The sequence below is a fragment of the Chlorocebus sabaeus genome, chromosome 6 (genome assembly GCF_047675955.1).
Source record: "Chlorocebus sabaeus isolate Y175 chromosome 6, mChlSab1.0.hap1, whole genome shotgun sequence".
Lineage (NCBI taxonomy): Eukaryota > Metazoa > Chordata > Mammalia > Primates > Cercopithecidae > Chlorocebus > Chlorocebus sabaeus.
This window is the reverse complement of record NC_132909.1, coordinates 41,412,026-41,431,661: the sequence shown is the minus strand read 5'-3', so window position 1 is coordinate 41,431,661 and position 19,636 is coordinate 41,412,026. Positions and strand designations below refer to the sequence as shown.

Sequence of the window (19,636 nt, the reverse complement as noted above, 5' to 3'; positions counted from 1 at the left end):
GCAGATGCCTGTAATCCCAGCTACATGGGAGGCTGAGGCAGGAGAATTGCTTAAACCCGAGAGGCGGAGGTTGCAGTGAGCCGAGATCGTGCCATTGCACTCCAGCCTGGGTGACAGAGTGAGACTCCATCTCAACAAAACAAAACAATAAAACCACTGCAGCTCTCATCCTGCCACAAAACTAATGTGTACCCCAACCCCCAGCCAGCCCTACACAGATCTCTGACTTCCCATCCCAGAACACAGAAAGCCCTCCATCTTTTTGACCTAAAGCCTGGACTTTAAGCTAGGTTGGGCCTGGGGGTAGTGGCAACCAAAGCAGCAGCCATAATGTTGAACGTAAGAATGACATGAGAAATCCCGTGGGCATGTCATTCACTCAGAACTGACCTGGAGTTGTGTACAAGTTAAGCAGGACAGATCTACACACTCACAGGCGTGCACACATTCCACACTTGCTGGGAAGAATGAGGGGCCTGAGAGCTACCTGTTTCCCAGCTGCAAGCTGATGGCCACATACACCATTCACGTGTCTTCATTTAGGCCTCTGCATTGTATATTCATTGAGCCAATGTACACATATTTTTTTGGGAGGCATCATTTAGGGCAACACCAGCCCCCACTTGTCCTGGGGGGCAGTCAGGAGGGATCTGGTCAGCTCCTCATCCCCTAGGACAAAGGAACTGCCCCCTTTCCAGCACTACATCCAGCAGCACCATCTCACGATGGTTATTATCAAACACGAACAGCATGAGGTAGCTTACCTTTCTTCACATCCCCTACAATGGCCTTTCATTTTTCTTCTGTGCTTGAGTTCTTCTTTTACATACATATCATTATTATATATACATATATATGTGTGTGTGTATATGTCTATACACACACATACAGGTCTCACTCTGTCACTCAGGCTGGAGTGCAGTGACTGAATCATGGTTTACTGCAGCCTCAACCTCTTAAACTTAAGTGATTCTTCCGCCTGAGCCTCTCAAACATGCAACACCACATCAGATCAATTTTCAGAATGTTTTGTAGAAACTGAGTTTCACTACGTTGCCCAGGCTGATCTTCAACGCCTGGGCTTAAGCGATCATTCCACCACGGCCTCCCAAAGTATTTAGATTACAGATGTGAGCCACCACACCCAGACAAAAATATTTTAGGAAAAAACTTACAACCAAAATATGATCTATGATTGTGCCACTGTTCTCTAGCCTGGGTACCAGAGTGAGACCTTGTCTCCAAAAACAAAACAAAAAAGACTTATAACAAAATTGAAGTTCTAAATTTGTGTCATCTGTTTCTCCTTTCTGCCCTCCAAGCTATCATTGTTAAATGTAATGAGTACTGAGAAAACTGTTAGATATTATTAAGGAATTCCTATATATCCTCCAGCTGAGAACAAATTGTTCTAATTTGGCTCAAGTATTTTCTCACTGCTACCTCCAGGGTCTAAACTACTAAATCAAATCAGGATACTTGCAGAGGACAGTTGACCATTTTCATTTTCAAATTGAAAGGGAAATAACTCCTTAAATGAGAGTAATCCAGTAATTAAAAAAAAAGAGAAGTCAGACTGAGATGCAGCACAGTCAGGGCATAATTTCTCTGGGAATAGCCACTTGATACAGAATGGGTGAGGAGCCTTTCTAAGATGAGCAAATTTGGGCAACATAATTCTTGCTTATCCATTCCCAGCCCCCACTACCCGCCATTCCTTTTTGTTTTGTGTTTGTTTGTTTGTTTTTGAAATGGAGTCTCGCTCTGTTGCCCAGGCTGTAGTGCAATGGGGCAGCTGGAGTGCAGTGGTGTAGCAGGACGAGCCGCAGACAAGAACCACTCAGACACTGAGTTGTGGAAGGAAATGGCTTTATTCAGCTGGGAGCATCAGCAGACTCATGTCTCCAAAAACTGAGCTCCCCGAGTGAGCAATTCCTGTCTCCTTTAAGGGCTTACAACTCTAAGGGGGTCTGTGTGAGAGGGTCGTGTTCCACTGAGCAAGCAGGAGGTACATGACTGGGAGCTGCATGCACCAGTAATCAGAACAACAGAACAGAACAGGGATTTTCACAGTGCTTTTCCATACAATGTCTGGAATCCATAGAGAACATAACTGGTTAGGTCAGGGGTCGATCTTTAACTACCAGGACCAGGGCATGGTGCCGGGCTATCTGCCTGTGAATTTCATTTCTGCCTTTTAGTTTTTACTTCTTTCTTTGGAGGTAGAAATTGGGTATAAGACAATATAAGGGGTTGTCTCCTCCCTTATTCCCCCGCTTTGAGAACCTCACTCATTAGTGGGAGTTCTCACTTTCATCCTCACTACCCATGTCTTTTTTGCAAGACAGATCAGTAGTGATTTACATAGTATGGTTGTGCTGCAGCATTTTGGTGAACTAAGGTAGCAATGAAACTTTTTATTACTTGAAGGAGTACAGGTAGCAAACAAGGGAGTAGTAAGCAGTTTCATATTACTATTATAATTTTTATTATAAGAGTTTTAAATCCTCTTAGTGCTGGAAACCATTTTCCAAACATGGCCCCGGGATTAAATCCATGCCACACTTGCACGGGCACATGTGCCAGTTTTGTCATATCTTTAACTATGTCTTCAACTACTTGCCCTTGATCATTTATGTGCAAACAGCAATTGGTTAGGTTAAATTTTCCACAGACCCCTCCTTCAGCTGCTAGCAAGTAGTTGAGAGCTAATCCATTTTGATAGATAGCATTTCTCATCTGAGTTTCTTGCCAGGCCAGAATAGTCAAGGCTCTGCCGGTTTTATTAGTGATTATTTCTAAGACAGCTTGTAACCATATGATTTGGTTGAGTGTATAAATGGGGGCTCGGTATCCCCACGAGCCATCTTGTGCCTAAGTGGAAGGCCCATAGTACTGTATGATTTTTTTTTTTTTTTTTTTTTTTTTTGAGGCAGAGTCTTGCTCTGTCACCCAGGCTGGAGTGCAGTGGCACCATCTCGGCTCACTGCAAGCTCCGCCTCCTGGGTTCACGCCATTCTCCTGCCTTAGCCTCCCGAGTAGCTGGGACTACAGGCGCCTGCCACCACGCCCGGCTAATTTTTTTGTATTTTTAGTAGAGATGGGGTTTCACCGTGTTAGCCAGGATGGTCTCGATCTCCTGACCTCGTGATCCACCCGTCTCGGCCTCCCAAAGTGCTGGGATTACAGGCTTGAGCCACCGCGCCCGGCCCTGTATGATTTTTTCAGGGGGCCACTCGTCATCTTTCCAGTTGCCTATAGCTATGTTTCTCCTTTCTCAGGAAGCATAGACTGGAAAGCCTAGAAGGTCACCTGTTTTTATGGGCAGTAGAAAAAAAGATGGGTTATAGCACACATCAGGCTGGTCAATTCCTGGGCTATATACTTTGTTTAGAATAGCATTATACAAGGCCGGGCGCGGTGGCTCACGCCTGTAATCCCAGCACTTTGGGAGGCCGAGGCGGGCGGATCACAAGGTCAGGAGATCGAGACCATGGTGAAACCCCGTCTCTACTAAAAAATAGAAAAAAATTAGCCGGGCGCAGTGGCGGGCGCCTGTAGTCCCAGCTACTCGGGAGGCTGAGGTAGGAGAATGGCGTGAACCCGGGAGGCGGAGCTTGCAGTGAGCCGAGATTGCGCCACTGCACTCCAGCCTGGGGCACAGAGCGAGACTCCGCCTCAAAAAAAAAAAAAAAAAAAGAATAGCATTATACAAACAAGTTCCTTTTAGAGTCCTGGTACACTTATAATAACCATAAAATAATAGGACTGTAGCAACCTTTTGTCCTACCTCAGAGACTTGATGTATATACTGGAAATAGTCCTTAGTCTGAAGAAGGTCAGTTGAAGTCCTTAGTGTACGAGTCCAAATTTTAAGGAAAATGAGACATGCAATGAGTTTCCTCATGCTTCAGTCATGTGTGGACCAGTCTGCTTCAGGGTGTGACTGGAGCAGGGCTTGTCGTCTTCTCCAGAGTCACTTTGCAAGGGTTGGTGAAGTTGCTCCTGTCCATGTACAGCTCCCATTCCACTGATGTTCAAGGATGGTCTTGGAGGTTGGGCCTGCTAGAATAAATTGAGTCCAACACCTCTACACAGTTATGTTCAACTGGGCTCTCTGATACTCGGAGCAAGGTGGTGGGGTTTAGGGTGTTGCAAACTTCAGTGGTTATGCGGTGATTTTCACAGAGCAAGCTTTGGTATCTAGTTAGTCTGGTATTCGTTAGCCAATCATGGCTGTATTTATTAAAGTCATCACAACATGGGGGCCTTTAGGTTTTGCCTAAGAGTTAGTTTATCCACTTCTTGTGCTAGCAGGGCTATTGCTGCCAAGGCCCTCAAACATGTGGGCCAACACTTAGAAACCCCACCTAGTTGTTTAGAGAGGTAGGCCACCGGCTCAGCCTGGGCCCCACAGTCTGGGTTAAAACTCTAACCACCATTTTTTTTTTTTTTTTTTTTTTTTTTTTGAGACGGAGTCTTGCTCTGTCACCAGGGTTGGAGTGCAGTGGCCGGATCTCAGCTCACTGCAAGCTCCGCCTCCCGGGTTTACGCCATTCTCCTGCCTCAGCCTCCCGAGTAGCGGGGATTACAGGCGCCCGCCACCTCGCCCGGCTAGTTTTTTGTGTTTTTAGTAGAGACGGGGTTTCACTGTGTTAGCCAGGATGGTCTCGATCTCCTGACCTCGTGATCCGCCCGTCTCGGCCTCCCAAAGTGCTGGGATTACAGGCTTGAGCCACCGCGCCCGGCCACCACCATTTTTTTTTTTCTCTCTCTGACACATATAGTATAAAAGGTTTTCTCAGGTCAGGTAGCCCCAGGGCTGGGGCCGACATTAATTTTTCTTTTCTTTCTTTCTTTTTTTTTTTTTGAGATGGAGTCTTGCTCTGTCACCCAGGCTGGAGTGCAGTGGCACAATCTCAGCTCACTCTAAGCTCCGCCTCCCCAGTTCACACCATTCTTCTGCCTCAGCCTCCCTAGTAGCTGGGACTACAGTTGTCCACCACCACGCCCAGCTAACTTTTTGTATTTTTAGTAGAGATGGGGTTTCACTGTGTTAGCCAGGATGGTCTCCATCTCCTGACCTCGTGATCCACCCGCCTTGGCCTCCCAAAGTGCTGGGATTACAGGTGTGAGCCACCATGCCTGGCCTCAGTTTTTCTTTTGTATTTTTAGTAGAGATGGGGGTTTCATCATATTGGTCAGGCTGGTCTCGAACTCCTGACTTCAGGTGAGCCACCCGCGTCGGCCTCAAATGTGCCAGGATTACAGGTGTGAACCACCGTGCCGGGCCAGAGTCATTACTTTAAAGTGTAAATAGCCAAAAAGATAGCACCCTATTTAACTATTTATGTAGGAGATTGAGAGCCTACCTTCAGCAGGCACCTGGCTTCAAGTTGCAAAACTACCTCTTGTCATGAAATTGTGAAGCTTATTTTGGCATTGACTAGAACCAATGAGCATACACAGATGGCCTCCCCAATTACGAGGTGAATTTAGGATGAACTATTTATGATATGATGTAAATTCTTCTACTTCTGGATGAATTATCGTGACTGCCTTTCTGTCTTTGCAATCTCTTAAGTGGCTTGAATGTGATACATGTCATATTCTGGATTACAGATGTTCAGAAAACCAACAGGAGACATTTTCTGCATTGTGAGATGTCAGCATAGACATCTTAAAGCACCCCCTTTGAGAGTGTGGCTCTTTGAGGTTTTCATATCTTGTTTAATGACCTGCTACAGTTATGGGAGAGTCTCCAGGTGTAAATAGAATCTAACGGCAGGATCTATAAGTGTAAACAAACATTTTTGGAGTAACAAAGTAGCCAGAGCCATGACCACAACCATCCCTACCTGTAAAAAAATGTAATATTTGAGTAGAGTATTCTTATCCTTCCTTTTACCCACGAGCTAGCTAGTCAGGCCAGGGAAGTTTCATTTTCTATTTAGAGTAAGCCTGAGTCTCTCCTGCTTGGCTTATCATTTGGCCATCAGCTCAAAGTCACTGGGAACCCTCTCACAATCACCTAGGCATTTTTGAGACATTTAAGGATGTCAGGAAGAGAATGGTTTCAGGCTGAAAAGAGTGGTATATTCTGCTTCTGTCTCGGTTTAAGAGAAATGAGTTATCCTGTGCTTGTTCCTCCTCTCATTCAAGAGATACCTTTGGTTGGTACCCAGATGACAGTTTCTTCAGTTTCCTGGTACTTGGGTGAGAAACATGGAGAAAGTCTGGAGACTCAAAGAGATAAACTAATTGCTTTCATTTCATTTGGCTATTCAAAGATAGATGAAACAGTTGTGGTCCCAACCATCTGGGAACTAGTCTAGACTAGCAAATGGATACATGGTTGAATTAAGCAACATATGGTTGGTACAATGAATAGATGTGTGCAGAAAAACTTGGGCTTTATTTGGTACATGTTCTTTATATTGTTGTGACTTCAGATGTCATCACCTGAAGGGATGTTTATGGACAGAAAAGTTGCTATCATTTATATTTTTTACCTTGCTAAATATATTATTCATCTTCTAATAAAATTACCCTAGAACACCTTAAAAGATTTGTTTAACTTACTTATGAAAATATAAAATTGACAGGGAAGTGACTAAAACAAATTAAAGTTACACAAATCTTAAGATTTAAGTTTCTCTTAGGTAAGCTTAGGAAAAACAAAACAAAAAATACCCCAGTAGCATAGAAAACCGAATTCTACATAAGGTCCACTTCCTGACCCTGTTCTGTTCAAATTCACCCTTTATGGGGGCCTTATTTAGGTCTGGCCCCACCCTGGAATCTTGATGTATTCGACTGCCTTTCTAGAGCTAGTGCTCACAATTTTCTGAAATCTAAAAGCAGATAAATGGAAAAAAGTATACATTTTAGGGTCTAATCTTTTAATTTTTTAAAATTATACTTTAAGTTCTAGGGTACATGTGCACACCGTGCAGGCTTGTTATATAGGCACACATGGTGCCATGTTGGCTTGCTGCACCCACCAACCCGTCATTTACATTAGGTATTTCTCCCAATGCTATCCCTCCCCCAGTCCCCCACCCCATGACAGGCCCCAGTGTGTGATGCTCCCCACTCTGTGTCTAAATGTTCCCATTGTTCAACTTCCATCCATCAGTGAGAACATGCGGTGTTTGATTTTCTGTCCCTGTGATAGTTTGCTCAGAATGATGGTTTCCAGCTTCATCTATGTCCCTACAAAGGACATGAACTCATCCCTCTTCATGGCTGCATAGTATTCTATGGTGTATATGTTCCACATTTTCTTAATCCAGTCTATCATTGATGGACATTTGGGTTGGTTCCAAGTCTTTCCTATTGTGAATAGTGCCGCAATAAACATGCATGTGCATGTGTCTTTATAGTAGCATGATATATAATCCTTTGGGTATATACCCAGTATTGGGATTGCTGGGTCAAATGGTATTTCTAGTTCTAGATCCTTGAGGAATCGCCACACTGTTTTCCACAATAGTTGAGCTAGTTTACACTCCCACCAACAGTGTGTGTTCCTATTTCTCCACATCCTCTCCAGCATCTGTTTTCTGACTTTTTAATGATTGCCATTCTAACTGGTGTGAGATGGTATCTCATTGTGGTTTTGATTTGTATTCTCTGATGACCAGTGATGATGAGCATTTTTTCATGTGTCTGTTGGCTGCATTAATGTCTTCTTTTGAGAAGTGTCTGTTCATATCCTTTGCCCACTCTTTGATGGGGTTGTTTTTCTCTTGTAAATTTGTTTAAGTTCATTGTAGATTCTGGATATTAGGCCTTTGTCAGATGGGTAGATTGTAAAATTTTTCTCCCATTCCATAGGTTGCCTGTTCACTGATGGTAGTTTCTTTTGCTGTGCAGAAGATTTTTAATTTAATTAGATCCTATTTGTCTGTTTTGGCTTTTGCTGCCATTACTTTCGGTGTTTTAGTCAATGAACTCCTTGTCCATGTGTATGTCCTGAATGGTATTGTCTAGGTTTTCTTCTATGGTTTTTATAGTTTTAGGTCTAACACATAAGTCTTTAATACATCTTGAATTGCCGGGCGCGGTGGCTCAAGCCTGTAATCCCAGCACTTTGGGAGGCCGAGACGAGCGGATCACGAGGTCAGGAGATCGAGACCATCCTGGCTAACACGGTGAAACCCCGTCTCTACTAAAAACACAAAAAACTAGCCAGGCGAGGTGGCGGGCGCCTGTAGTCCCCGCTACTCGGGAGGCTGAGGCAGGAGAATGGCGTAAACCCGGGAGGCGGAGCTTGCAGTGAGCTGAGATCCGGCCACTGCACTCCAGCCCGGGCGACAGAGCAAGACTCCGTCTCAAAAAAAAAAAAAAAAAAAAAAATACATCTTGAATTAATTTTTGTATAAGGTGTAAGGAAGGGATCCAGTTTCAGCTTTCTACATATGGCTAGCTGGTTTTTCCAGCACCATTTATTAAATAGGAAATCATTTCCCCATTTCGAGTTTTTGTCAGGTTTGTCAAAGATCAGATGGTTGTAGATGTGTGGTGTTATTTCTGAGACCTCTGTTCTGTTCCTTTTGTCTGTTTATCTGTTTTGGCACCAGTACCTTGCTGTTTTTGTTACTGTAGCCTTGTAGTATAGTTTGAAGTCAGGTAGTATGATGCTTCCAGTTTTGTTCTTTTGGCTTAGGATTGTCTTGGCAATGTGGGCTCTTTTTTGGTTCCATATGAACTTAATTTTTTCCAATTCTGTGGAGAAAGTCATTGGTAGCTTGATGGGGATGGCATTGAATCTATAAATTACCTTGGGCAGTATGGCCATTTTCATGATATTGATTCTTCTTATGCATGAGCATGGAATGTTCTTCATTTGTTTGTGTAATTTTTTATTTCATTGAGCAGTGGTTTGTAGTTCTCCTTGAAGAGGTCCTTCACATCCCTTGTGAGTTGCATTCCTAGGTATTTTATTCTCTTTGTAGCAATTGTGAACAGGAGTTCACTCATGATTTGGCTCTCTGTTTGCCTGTTATTGGTGTATAGGAATGCTTGCGATTTTTGCATATTGATTTTGTATTTTGAGACTTTGCTGAAGTTGCTTATCAGCTTAAGAAGATTTCGGGCTGAGAAGATGGGGTATTCTAAATATACAATCATGTCATCTGCAAACAGGGACAATTTGACTTCCTCTTTTCCTAATTGAATACTCTTTATTTCTTTCTCCTGCCTGATTGCCCTGGCCAGAACTTCCAACACTATGTTGAATAGGAGTGGTGAGAGAGGGCATCCCTGTCTTGTGCCAGTTTTCAAAGGGAATGTTTCCAGGTTTTGCTCATTCGGTATGATATTAGCTGTCGGTTTGTCATAAATAGCTCTTATTATTTTGAGACACATTCTATCAATACCTAGTTTATTGAGAGTTTTAAGCATGAAGGGCTGTTGAATTGTGGCGAAAGCCTTTTCTGCATCTATTGAGATAATCATGTGGTTTTTGTCATTGGTTCTGTTTATGTGATGGATTACCCTTGTTGATTTGCTTATGTTGTACCAGTCTTGCATCCCAGGGATGAAGCCAGCTTGATCTTGGTGAATAAGCTTTTTGATGTGCTGCTGGATTCAGTTTGCCAGTATTTTATTTAGGATTTTCACATCGATGTTCATCAGGGATATTGGTCTAAAATTCTCTTTTTTTGTTGTGTCTCTGCCTGACTTTGGTATCAGGATGATGCTGGCCTCACAAAATGAGTTAGGGAGGATTCCCTCTTTTTCTATTGATTGGAATAGTTTCAGAAGGAATGACAGCAGCTCCTCTTTGTACCTCTGGTAGAATTTGGCTGTGAATCTGTCCAGTCCTGGACTTTTTTTGGCTGGTAGGCTATTAATTATTGCCTCAATTTCAGAGCCTGTTATTGGTCTCTTCAGAGATTCAACTTCTTCCTGGTTTAGTCTTGGGAGGGTGTATGCATCCAGGAATTTATCCATTTCTTCTAGATTTTCTAGTTTATTTGTGTAGAGGTGTTTATAGTATTCTCTGATGGTAGCTTGTATTTCTGTGGAATTGGTGGTGATATCCCCTTTATCATTTTTTATTGTGTCTATTTGATTCTTCTCTCTTTTCTTCTTTATTAGTCTTGCTAGCAGTCTATCAATTTTGTCGATCTTTTCAAAAAACGAGCTCCTGGATTCATTGATTTTTCGAAGGGTTTTGATGTCTCTATCTCCTTCAGTTCTATTCTGATCTTAGTTATTTCTTGCCTTCTGCTTGCTTTTGAATTGTTTTCTCTTGCTTCTCTAGTTCTTTTAATTGTGATGTTAGGGTGTCGATTTTAGATCTTTCCTGCTTTCTCTTGTGGGCATTTACGGCTATAAATTTCCCTCTACATATTGCTTTAAATGTGTCCCAGAGATTCTGGTACGTTGTGTCTTTGTTCTCATTGGTTTCAAAGAACTTATTTATTTCTGCCTTCATTTCGTTATTTACGCAGTAGTCATTCAGGAGCAGATTGTTCAGTTTCCATGTAGTTGTGCGGTCTTGAGTGAGTTTCTTACTCTTGAGTTCTAATTTGATTGCACTGTGGTCTGAGAGACAGTTTGTTGTGATTTCTGTTCTTTTACATTTGCTGGGCAGTGCTTTACTTCCAACTATGTGGTCAATTTTGGAATAAGTGAGATGAGGTGCTGAGAAGAATGTATATTCTGTTCATTTAGGGTGGAGACTTCTGTAGATATCTATTAGGTCCGCTTGGTGCAGGGCTGAGTTCAAGTTGTGGATATCTTTGTTAACCTTCTGTTTTGTTGATCTGTCTGATATTGACAGTGGGGTGTTAAAGTCTCCCACTATTATTGTGTGGGAGTCTAAGCCTCTTTATACGTCTCTGAGGACTTTCTTTATAATCTGAATGTTTCTGTATTGGCTGCATATATATTTAGGATAGTTAGCACTTCCTGTTGAATTGATCCCTTTACCATTACGTAATGGCCTTGTCTCTTTTGATCTTTGTTGGTTCAAAGTCTGTTTTATCAGAGACTGGGATTGCAACTCTTGCTTTTATTTTTTGCTTTCCATTTGCTTGGATATCTTCCTCCATCCCTTTATTTTGAGCCTGTGTGTGTCTCTGCATGTAAAATGGGTCCTGACTCTTTATCCAATTTGCCATTCTGTGTCTTTTAATTGGAGCATTTAGCCCGTTTACATTTAAGGTTAATATTTTTGTGTGTGAATTTGTTCCTGTCATGATGTTAGCTGGTTATTTTGCCCATTAGTTGATGCAGTTTCTTCCTAGCATCGATGGTCTTTACAATTTGGCATGTTTTTGCAGGCTGTCACTGGTTGATCCTTTCCATGTTTAGTGCTTCCTTCAGGAGCTCTTGTAGGGCAGGCCTGGTGGTGACAAAATCTCTCAGCATTTGCTTGTCCGTAAAGGATTTTATTTCTCCTTCACTTATGAAGCTTAGTTTGGCTGGATATGAAATTCTGGGTTGAATGTGGCGGGGCGAGGGTGTTCATGCCTGTAATCCCAACACGTTGGGAGGCCAAGGCAGGAGGTCAGGAGATGGAGACCATCTTGGCTAACATGGTGAAACCCCGTCTCTACTAAAAATACAAAAAAAATTAGCCGGGTGTGGTGGCAGGCACCTGTAGTCCCAGCTACTCAGGAGGCTGATGCAGTAGAATGGCGTTAATCTGGAAGGTGGAGCTTACATTGAGCCTATATTGTGCCACTGCATTCTAGCCTGGGCGACAGAGCAAGACTCCATCTAAAAAAAAAAAAAAAAAAAAAAAAAAAAAAAAAAAATTGTGGGTCGAAAATTCTTTTCTTTAAAAATGTTGAATATTAGCCCCCACTCTCTTCTGGCTTGTAGAGTTTCTGCCAAGAGATCCGTAGTTAGTCTGATGGGCTTTCCTTTGTGGGTAACCTGATCTTTCTCTCTCCCTGCCCTTAACATTATTTCCTTCATTTCAACCTTGGTGAATCTGACAATTATGTGTCTTGGGATTGCTCTTCTTGAGGAGTATCTTTGTGGTGTTCTCTGTATTTCCTGAATATGAATGTTGGCATGCCTTATGAGGTTGGGGAAGTTCTCCTGGATAATATCCTGAAGATTGTTTTCCAACTTGGTTTCATGCTCCCCGTCACTTTCAGGTGCACCAATCAAACATAGATTTGGTCTTTTCACATGGTCGCATATTTCTTGGAGGCTTTGTTTCTTTTTACTTTTTCCTCTAAACTTCTCTTCTTGCTTTATTTTATTTTATTTTATTTTATTTTATTTTATTTTTTGAGACGGAGTCTCGCTCTGTCATCTGGGCTAGAGTGCAGTGGCCGGATCTCAGCTCACTGCAAGCTCCGCCTCCCGGGTTCACGCCATTCTCCTGCCTCAGCCTCCCCAGTAGCTGGGACTACAGGCGCCCGCCACCTCGCCCCGCTAGTTTTTTGTGTTTTTTTAGTAGAGACGGGGTTTCACTGTGTTAGCCAGGATGGTCTTGATCTCCTGACCTCGTGATCCGCTCGTCTCGGCCTCCCAAAGTGCTGGGATTACAGGCTTGAGCCACCGCGCCCGGCCGCTTTATTTTATTAATTCGATCTTCAATCACTGTTACCCTTTCTTCCAGATGATTGAATCAGCTATTGAAGCTTGTGCATGCATCACGTATTTCATGGAATTTTCAGCTCCATCAGGTCATTTAAGGTCTTCTCTACACTGTTTATTCTAGTTAGCCATTAGTCTAATCTTTTTTTAAGGTTTTTAACTTCCTTGCGATGGGTTTGAACATCCTCCTTTAGCGTGGAGAAGTTTCTTATTACCGACCTTCTGAAGCCTACTTCTGTCAACTCATCCAAGTCATTCTCTGTCCAGCTTTGCTCCGTTGCAGGTGAGGAGCTGCCATTCTTTGGAAGAGAAGTGGCGCTCTGGTTTTCAGAATTTTCAGCTTTTATGCTCTGGTTTCTCCCCATCTTTGTGGTTTTATCTACCTTTGTTCTTTGATGTTGGTGACCTACTTGAGGAGGCAGTCTCTCCATTCTCAGAGCTCAAACACTGTGCTTGGAGAACCACTGCTCCCTTCAGAGCTGTCAGACAGGGATGTTTAAGTTTGCAGAAGTTTCGGCTGCCTTTTGTTCAGCTATGCCCTGCCCCCAGAGGTGAAGTCTACAGAAGCAGCTGACCTTGCTGAGCTTTGGTGGGCTCTGCCCATTTTGAGCTTCCCCTGGCACTTTGTTTACTTACTCAAGCCTCAGCAATGGCGGACGCCCCTCCCCCTGCCAGGCTTCTGCCTCGCAGGTTGATCTTAGACTGCTGCACTAGCAGTGAGCAAGGTTCCGTGGGCATGGGACCCACTGAGCCAGGCGCAGGATATAATCTCCTGGTGTGCCGTTTGCTAGGACCATTGAAAAAGTGCAGTATTTGGGCGGGGCAGTGTCCCGATTTTCCAGGTACAGTCTGTCACAGCTCTTCCCTTGGCTAGGAAAGGGAAATTCCCTGACCCTTTGCACTTCCTGGGTGAGGCGATGCCCTTCCCTGCTTTGGTTCACCCTCCGTGGGCTGCACCCACTGTCCAACCAGTCCCAGTGAGATGAACCAGGTAGCTCGGTTGAAAATGCAGAAATCACCCATCTTCTGTGTCAATCACGCTGGGAGCTGCAGACCCTAGCTGTTCCTATTCGACCATCTTGGAACAACTTAATTTTTAAATTAAAACCAGCGTCTACAGAGACATTACATTTAGCAGCTTAATATTCTTGCAAACCCAGTAGTTGCCCCACAAGTCAGCAAACAAGTAAACATAAACACAATACAAATTTATTACTTAATGAACATTGCATTAGTCATGTGTAAATGTTGTTTTCCAAATACAGACTTATTCAGACATCGCTGCCTTCTGTTTTCTCTGTAAACTTTAAAGAACCAAAAAAATATGATACTTTAGGACAGATTGGTTGTCTTCATTTGTACCAAAAATATTTGTGTTGTGACAAAAGTGCTGAGTGTAAGGGACTCTGTGCTGTGCCTGCTTTCTCTAAGTAATGCTGATAATAAGCACAGGAGAACAACATCAGCATTGTCAAGAAACTAGTTTAAAACACCCATTCATGCATTCATGGACCCTTTCCAGACCTGCAGATTCATATTACATATAGTAGGGCCAAAATTACCAAGTGACTTAGAAGCTCATTAAAGTTTCAGAGGCAGTGCTTAGTTAAGTGGTTATCAGCTCTGGTTTCTAAATAGGATTACATAGCCAATTTGCAGATATCTCTATTTCTGCCCTCCCCACAGGCTCTATTTATTGCTCTGGAAGTATTCATTCATTTTTTTTTAAATTAAAGTCTTCATGTTACTCTAAGGTGATGTCAGAATCAAATATGAGGGGTTCAAGATACATTTTAAGTGTTAAGTTTCATCTTTGCACTAAAGGGTGGTCACAGGGTTTATTCTGTTTGGATTATGTAGGGACAGGTCAATGTGGCTCATGTTACCATTATTATAGCAGAAATTGCTGGTGTCTGTGGCTGGGGAGGGCACCTAAGGGCAGAAAAGAAAAAACTGTTTTTTATTTTTGCATAGAGCAGCTCATTGTTTCTGAATCTCTTCTGTTTTGAAGGACACAAATGTGTGAACTTTTTTTGCAGGTCTCGGTTCTTCTGCCTGTGTGTGTGGTGTCAGCAGGTAAACAGGTAATTCTGACAACTTTAAAGGCATATTCTCAAGATGCTGGTAGAATTTGTCCAGAGAATCTTATCTGAGGAGGAATTCCAGTGAGGGAGAAAAAGGAAAAACAACAACAACAACAACAACAACAAAAGGCTTTAAAAAAACACAAAACAAAACAAAAAACATGTCTCTGATCAAGAACTGTGGCCACTCTGCCTCCTGAAATGTTATGTGTTTAGTTCTTGCCAAACTTTACTTCTCTATTTGTGCTTGTCCTACCTAATGAGTTTGCTTTAACTACTTTTACAAATTCTTATGATACTCAACGGTCTCTGAAAAATATTTTTCTTATCTATCAGAGCCTTCTCTAAATTCTCTACCTCAAGGCTTCTTATATGCCATGCAGAACTCTCACTATGAATTTATGATCTGCAATATTAAAAATGTCCCTTTTATGGCTGTTAAATATAGGAAGATGTAGATACTCAAGATTCATATTGAGAAACAGCTGTGGCCCTTAGTAAAGATGGAGGACATGTAATGTGGAACTTCTATCTGTGTCCATTAGCTCTACGCAGAACAGAATTAAGAAAACGCTTATGTAAACTGGATGACAATTATTAGCCAGAAAGCTCTGAAAAAAAAAAACATTAGAAGAAACCTGTTCTCTACGGTGCTAAAGAAAGAGTATTTAAAATCACTACTAAAACTACAGATTATGAGATGTATTTGTATCTTAAATTTTGCAAAAAACTGATGTTACTTTATAGTTAAATTCAGACTGTAACTTACTCTTGGAAGGCACTATCCCAGAAGTGATGCTGTGTTCTGTGTGTATCAGCAAATAAAAAAAATTTGTCCAAGTTCAGTTGATGTTAATTATTCACTTGGTTAAACAGCTCTCTGACACGCCGGGCATGGTGGCTCACTCCTGTAATCCCAGCACTTTTGGAGGTGGGTGGATCAACTGAGGTCAGGAGTTCAAGACCAACCTGAGCAATATGGTGAAACCCCGTCTCTCCTAAAAATACAAAAATTAGCCAGGCGTGGTGGCATGCACCTATAGTCCCAGCTATTTGGGAGGCTGAGGCAGAAGAATCGCTTGAACCCAGGAAGTAGCAGTTGCAGTGAGCGAGATTGTGCCACTGCATTCCAGCCTGGGGGACAGAGCAAGACTTCATCTCAAAATGAGTAAACAAATAAATAAATAAAAAGCTCCCTGACATAATTTTTCACTATAGAGTTAATTATTTTTCTCTTTATCATTAAGTATCTTTATGTAGGTGTTGTGCATAAACCATCACATTTAATCTGGCAGCTACATTTTTGTCTTAGATTTTCCTTGTGTATATCTGTCTTTGAAAAATGAAGGCTCTCATCTCTGGTTACAGGCCAGAAAAACTGGAAAAAAGGCCAGGTGCGGTGGCTCACACCTGTAATCTCAGCACTTTGGGAGGTTGAGGCAGGCAGATTACCTGAGGTCAGGAGTTTGAGAGAAGCCTGACCAACATGGTGAAACCCCATCTCTACTAAAAATACAAAAAAATTAGCTGGGCGTTGTGGCATGTGCCTGTAGTCCCAGTTATTTGGGAGGCTGAGTTAGGAGAATGGCTTGAACCTGGGAGGCGGAGGTTGCAGTGGGCCGAGATCGCATCATTGCACTCAAGCCTGGGCGACAAGAGCGAAACTCCGTCTCAAAACAAACAAACAAAAAAAACAAACAGGCCGGGCGCGGTGGCTCAAGCCTGTAATCCCAGCACTTTGGGAGGCCGAGACGGGCGGATCACGAGGTCAGAGATCGAGACCATCCTGGCGAACACGGTGAAACCCCGTCTCTACTAAAAAATACAAAAAACTAGCCGGGCGAGGCGGCGGGCGCCTGTAGTCCCAGCTACTCGGGAGGCTGAGGCAGGAGAATGGCGTAAACCCGGGAGGCGGAGCTTGCAGTGAGCTGCGATCCGGTCACTGCACTCCAGCCTGGGCGACAGAGCGAGACTCCGTCTCAAAAAAAAAAAAACAAACAAACAAACAAAAAACTGGGAAAAACTATGCTCCTACACTTACTGAATGTTTGAGAAAATATTATTGTCGGGTCAAAAACAAGCATTACTGGTGAGCTTCTCAGAAATTCAGAAACTCAGATTTATTCCAGATGTAAAATAAATATGCATAACAAGATCTCCATCTTATTGTACACATTAAAATGTGAGAGGCACCTTCTAACTCAATGTGTCTTTTTGATCTGAAAAATATAAACTCATTCTGTGTGACGTGAATATAGCAGTCAAAAATTTACATGTCTGTGTTCATGCCCTTAATTTTATACTTTATCATCTAGAAAAGTATCTTACATACACTGGTGGTGTGGATCTTATGCCATTTTCTTCTCTCAGAGTTAGAGAATACATTAGAGAAGATTTCTGTGTTGAAAATTATTCTGTTGGATAATATTCATCTTCCTATAAGTTAGAATCCATTTTCTTTACTGTCATTTCACATTGAGTCAAATTAAAAACTCTGCCCATGGCCACATGGTAAATATATGCATTTCTGTGTGTGCATGTGTGTGTGTGTGTGTGTGTTTCAGGGACCATTGACATTTAGGGATATCACCACAGAATTTTCTCTGGAGGAGTGGCAATGCCTGAATTCTGCTGAGCAAAATTTAAATAGAAATGTGATGTTAGAGAACTACAGAAACCTGGACTTTCTGGGTGAGAATAATTTCAATAAATAATTCCTATTATACCCTAAATGTTTCATGTCTCTTTTCTGTAGAATATGTTTTAGTAATTTATTCTTTGCATATATGAGTTTCAGATCCCCATTTTCTGAAAGTGCAGGTAGGAATTTATTCAAGATGTTTTATTTTTACCTGAACTATCCACATTCCTGAGCTGATCTGTATCTTTCACTCTACATTAGTGGTACTTCCAGAAATTTAGTGGCACAAAATATTGTTGCCCACACCTTAAAATTTAATTGCCACAACTAATTTGTGATTCAGTAGTACTGGGTAGTAAAATTGAGAACCTACTAATTGAAAATATTTTCTAGATATTTAGAAATTTCTGTTATAAATGGTGGATTTGGGGATTAATTTACTATACTATTCTGTTACTTTTTGTCATTGTTTTTTTGAGAGGGAGTCTTGCTCTGTCACCCAGGCTGCAGTGTAGTGGCATGATCTCAGCTTACTGCAACCTCCACCTCCTGGGTTCAAGTGACTCTCCTGCCTTAGCCTCCTGAGTAGCTGGAATTACAGGCATGTGCCACCATGCCTGGGTAATTTTTTGTGCTTTTAGTAGAGATCAGGTTTCACCTTGTCAGCCAGGATGGTCTCCATCTCCTGACCTCATGATGTGCCCACCTCGGCCTCCCAAAGTGCTGAGATTGCAGGCATGAGCCACCGTAATCTGGCCATATTCTATCACATTCTTTTTACTGAACATGTTATTTTGAGAATGTGAGCAAGATTCATGACATTTATTTTTAATGAAACAAGTATTGCTGTCTCTAAACCAGACCTGATCACTTTTCTGGAGCAAGGAAAAGAGCCCTAGAATATGAAGAGACATGAAATGGTAGCCAAACCCCCAGGTAGGTGAGAGGAAACACAACGGACAACACAGATGAAAGGTTTAATGGTTAAGAAGGAAGCCAGTTCTCAAAATGTGATCTGAGAAGCTGTGCTCCAAAGGAAGTAGTTTCTGGGAAGCCTGAGATTTTTAAAATACTGAGATTTTTTAAAGCCTCAGATTTTAAAAATGGGGGTATCTTCTGTCTTATGCTTTAAAATTCTCTAAGGATTCTGCTTTCCCTTCAATGATCTTTCTTCAAGTATACAGTGACAGCCAAAGACGTCTTCATGGCATAGAAGAAGCTGCACAATCTGACTGTTTTTCTGTTGTTACTGGGGACACACAAATATATGCATAGTTTTGAGAAACTCTATGTTAAAAAAAAAAAAAAAACTGGCTTCTTCACCTTACAATTGCTCTCTTACCATGTGATATGTTCAGTTCCTCTTGTCTTCTGCCACAATTGTAAGCTTCCTGAGACCCTCACCAGAAGCAGACAATGACACAGACTTCTTGTACAGTCTGCCAAACTGTGAGCCAAATAAATCTTTTTTCTTTATAAATTATCCATTCTCTGGTAATTTTCTATATGCAAAACAATTAATAAAGTCTATAATGTCTACATTTTCTGGTTTCTGGTTACTCTTTTATCTGAATTTTATATTTATTGAAAATTGAGTCAATGTCTACAACTTTTTTGTTGCTATGTATTTCTTGCTTCACTTTTGTCAATATTTATATATTTTGGAGACACATTTTTATACATAAATATACATATAAATAGATATGATAGTTATAGATTTCTGGTAAATTGACCCATTTTACCATTATATAATATCAATCTTTGTTTCATACTAGTACTTGACTTAAAGCATATTTTGTCCAACATAGTTATGATCACCTCACCTAATTGTGGCTACTATTTTCATGAAATATAGATTTTTTTTATTCCGTTACTTACAGCCTATTTGACTAAGTGCTAAAATGGGTCTATTGTAGAGAATACATTGTATGGTTTTATTCCTAAGCTACCCAGGCATCTTATTTCTTTTCCTTTTAATTAATTAATTTATAAAATAAGGTTTCACTCTCTCAACCAGACTGGTCTGTAGTAGTGTGAACATGGCTGTGAGCTGCAGCCTCAACCTCTCAAACTCAGAAGATCCTCTCATTTCAGCCTCTCAAGTAGCTAGGTACGGGCATGCGCCATCATGCCCAGCTAGTTTTCTGTAGAGACTGAGTTTTGTCAAGTTACCCAGGCTGGTCTTAAACTTCTGGGATCAAGTAATCAGCCCACCTTGGCCTCCCAAAATCCTGGGATTACATTTCATTCTATTAAGTAGTTTAATTAATTTATATTTAAAATGATTGCTTAAAAAATGAAGTTACTATTATCAGTTTTACTGTTATTGTTTTATGTGTTT

At 41.7% G+C, this 19,636-nt stretch overlaps 2 protein-coding genes across 2 annotated transcripts in view; both read left to right on the top strand.

The window, feature by feature from the left end:
* Nucleotides 1-19,636, top strand: part of LOC103234264 (uncharacterized) — a 322,907-nt gene that overhangs the window by 289,371 nt on the left and 13,900 nt on the right. The gene's annotated exons all lie outside the window — the stretch shown is intronic.
* On the top strand, nucleotides 726-18,211 carry LOC103234312 (zinc finger protein 100-like). Its single transcript, XM_073017210.1, has 3 exons — nucleotides 726-755; nucleotides 17,219-17,345; nucleotides 18,153-18,211. The coding sequence occupies exons 1-3, from the start codon at nucleotides 726-728 to the stop codon at nucleotides 18,209-18,211; spliced, it is 216 nt and encodes a 71-aa protein (XP_072873311.1).